The following is a 2,500-nucleotide window of genomic DNA, read 5'->3' as shown; positions in this document are numbered from 1 at the left end:
AAAAAGGGTCGGGAGGTGGAAGGGACGTCGGCACAACATCCCTCGCGGGGTCGGTTAACAAAGTTATTGTTTTTAGTCATCAAGTTCTCATAGTGAGAGTTTAGATTAGTTTTGCTTTCTCTTAATCTCTTAATTTATTCCTTCTTTTTTTTTGTCATTGTATTGTGAAGTACCTAGTGTTGCTATTTTGTACAAGAGTTGTATTTAAATAAAGTTTGATTTGATTGGATGCTGTTCCTACACCCATATAAGTGGGGAATGCCACGAAAAGGGAGTGGGAGTCATATGCAAAACATCCCTTAAGGGGTTGGTTAATGAAGTAGTAGAAGAGTATATTTGTTTACTGGTCTCCTGTTCTGCCCGAAATGGTTTTAAATGTAGACGTGCTTTGTTATTAGTTAGGAGGCAATGGGAATGCTTTTCAGCTCTGATAACATAAAGTGACATTTCCACTGTTAACAGTTCACATGTTAGAACCGATAATGTGCACAAAAGGTTGGTCTTTGGGGTGGTGGTGTTTGGGTGGTGTCTACCTGTGCCAGGGTAGCAATCTGCTGGGCTTCAGCCTCCGTCACGGTGGTTTCACTTTGCTGTGAGTCTGCGCCAGCTTCCATTGTCACTCAGAGTTCTGGGCGGAGAGACACCCACGGGACGGTTAACTTTAGGACCCGGGAGAGAGTTGTACTTCACACTGCCAACAGGCATGAAAAGTCAATATTTAAAGAAAAGAGACTATTTGTTTAATATAGTGCTTTTTTAATAGTTGTGATATGTGATTCTAACTGTGTTTTTAGGCACTTGGGGCGATGCGTTTCCACTGTGACACAACATGCATTTAACAGCTCTAGGCAGCGGGCCATGTGGATAAATAGGTGGGCGTGGCATATATAGGTGGGCGTGGCATCTGCGATACCATACCCTGGTATTTTTAAATCACCTTTAACATTTCAGGTTACAGTCCTTCGCCTAGAAGCAGTGGTCACGTAGAAGCAATGACACAGGTAGCACTACTACAACAATAATACTAGAACACTGTAATGAAACGGAGAGAGAGAGAGACGGAGAGAAACCGCGGGGACTGGAGTGGTTTGGAAAAGTTTGTTGCCGCTCAAACGCAGCCGGGTCGGCGTCGGGCAGATGCTGCGTTCGCGTCCGGTGGGAGAAACCGCCACAAACTTTTAAAATCCGCGCAACTTCAAATTACTCCAAGAAAAACAGAAACGAATTACATAATTTGGCCGAACGAACAAGAATCGGAAACAGCTATGGGAATCGATGCACAGCTGCAATAGTTTTAATAGCAACAATCTATTTCATAAAGCATGTTTTGCCAGCGGCTGTAGTCGGCTGTTAATAGATAAATCATATAGATAACAACTTTATTCAGATAATATAGATAATTTTATGCTTCGTGTATAGGCAGTATCGTATAGACGGGCTTGGTCCACAGATAGTCCGGTGGAGAAACCTCAGCAGATCCACTAAACTGCCGGTCCTCTACTGAACATTAGCCAGTTGGCAATCTTCCCATCACCGTCTTCCATTTCAACGGAGCATTAGCCGTGTGCTATCGCTAAGCCGTTGATAGGTTCAACCCATGTTTGACTGTGCGCGCCAAGTAGCCGGCTAGTGGAACCCCATGTAACAGACGAGCTAAGTTAGCAAGCTAGCTAGCATTATGCTACGAGTAAACCGTAGAGGGGTTCAAGCCATGTTTGACAGTGGGCGCCAAGTAGCCGGCTAGTGGAAGCCCAAACAACATATGAGCTAAGTTAGCATGCTAACTAGCATTATTCTACCATTGAACCATACGGGGGGTAGGCGTGGGCGCATACTAGCAGGCTAGCGCTACCCAGTAGAACCATAGTAGCTATGCTAACTAGCTTGCTGGAGCAAACTGCTTTGCTAAACACGACGTAATAAACGGACAATTTCCATAAAAGGACGGGGAGTCAACGCTTTCCCAAGCGGCCGTGTGGAGGGTCGCAGACCCGGCTGGGGTGTCACTAGCCGATTGCACGGAGCTAGTTAGCATCGGGCTAGCTAGCGCTGGGAGCGTAATCCCGTCTGTGTGTCAATGCTTTCCCAAGCGGCCGTGGGAAGGGTCACAGACCCGGCTATGTCGTCATTAGCCGACAGTACGGGGCTAGTTAGCACGGCGCTAGTTAGCATCGGGCTAGTTGCGGCTAGCAGTCTGTGTGGAGGGAAATGTCTGAATGCATTGAGGGTGCCAGTTTTTTTTTTTTTTTTGAAACACCCATGGACCCACTTTCACTGGTTCAAGTTGTCCCCCCCTAGGAGCCCGCCGACTCACGGGTACTGTAAACCACTCCACCCATGCACGGAACACACATGTATGATCTGCTTTTAATACAATGCGGGACACAGCCCATCTACTCCCTATATTTAAATATATATTTATACACCAAAAGTCCCACTTGTGTTGCTTGCATAGAGCCTGCAACACAGCCGCCATGATTTCTTTGTTGGTCGCCGCGTC

The 2,500-nt window shown here is 46.4% G+C and overlaps 1 protein-coding gene across 3 annotated transcripts in view; it reads right to left on the bottom strand.

Annotated features, from left to right (window-relative positions):
• Positions 1-2,500, bottom strand: part of LOC132456499 (cyclic AMP-responsive element-binding protein 1-like) — an 11,991-nt gene that overhangs the window by 9,247 nt on the left and 244 nt on the right. For 2 of the 3 annotated variants that reach the window (XM_060050866.1, XM_060050868.1), the window contains exon 2: positions 534-628. In XM_060050866.1, coding sequence (XP_059906849.1) covers positions 534-614 — 81 coding nt within the window. In that variant the 5' untranslated portion in view covers positions 615-628. Of the gene's footprint in view, positions 1-533; positions 660-2,500 lie in introns of all 3 variants that reach the window. The other variant, XM_060050867.1, reaches the window with a different exon arrangement.

Source organism: Gadus macrocephalus, chromosome 4 (genome assembly GCF_031168955.1).
Source record: "Gadus macrocephalus chromosome 4, ASM3116895v1".
In the NCBI taxonomy this organism is placed as follows: Eukaryota; Metazoa; Chordata; class Actinopteri; order Gadiformes; family Gadidae; genus Gadus; species Gadus macrocephalus.
The sequence above is the reverse complement of the archived record's forward strand: the minus strand, read 5'-3'. Positions and strand labels throughout refer to the sequence as shown.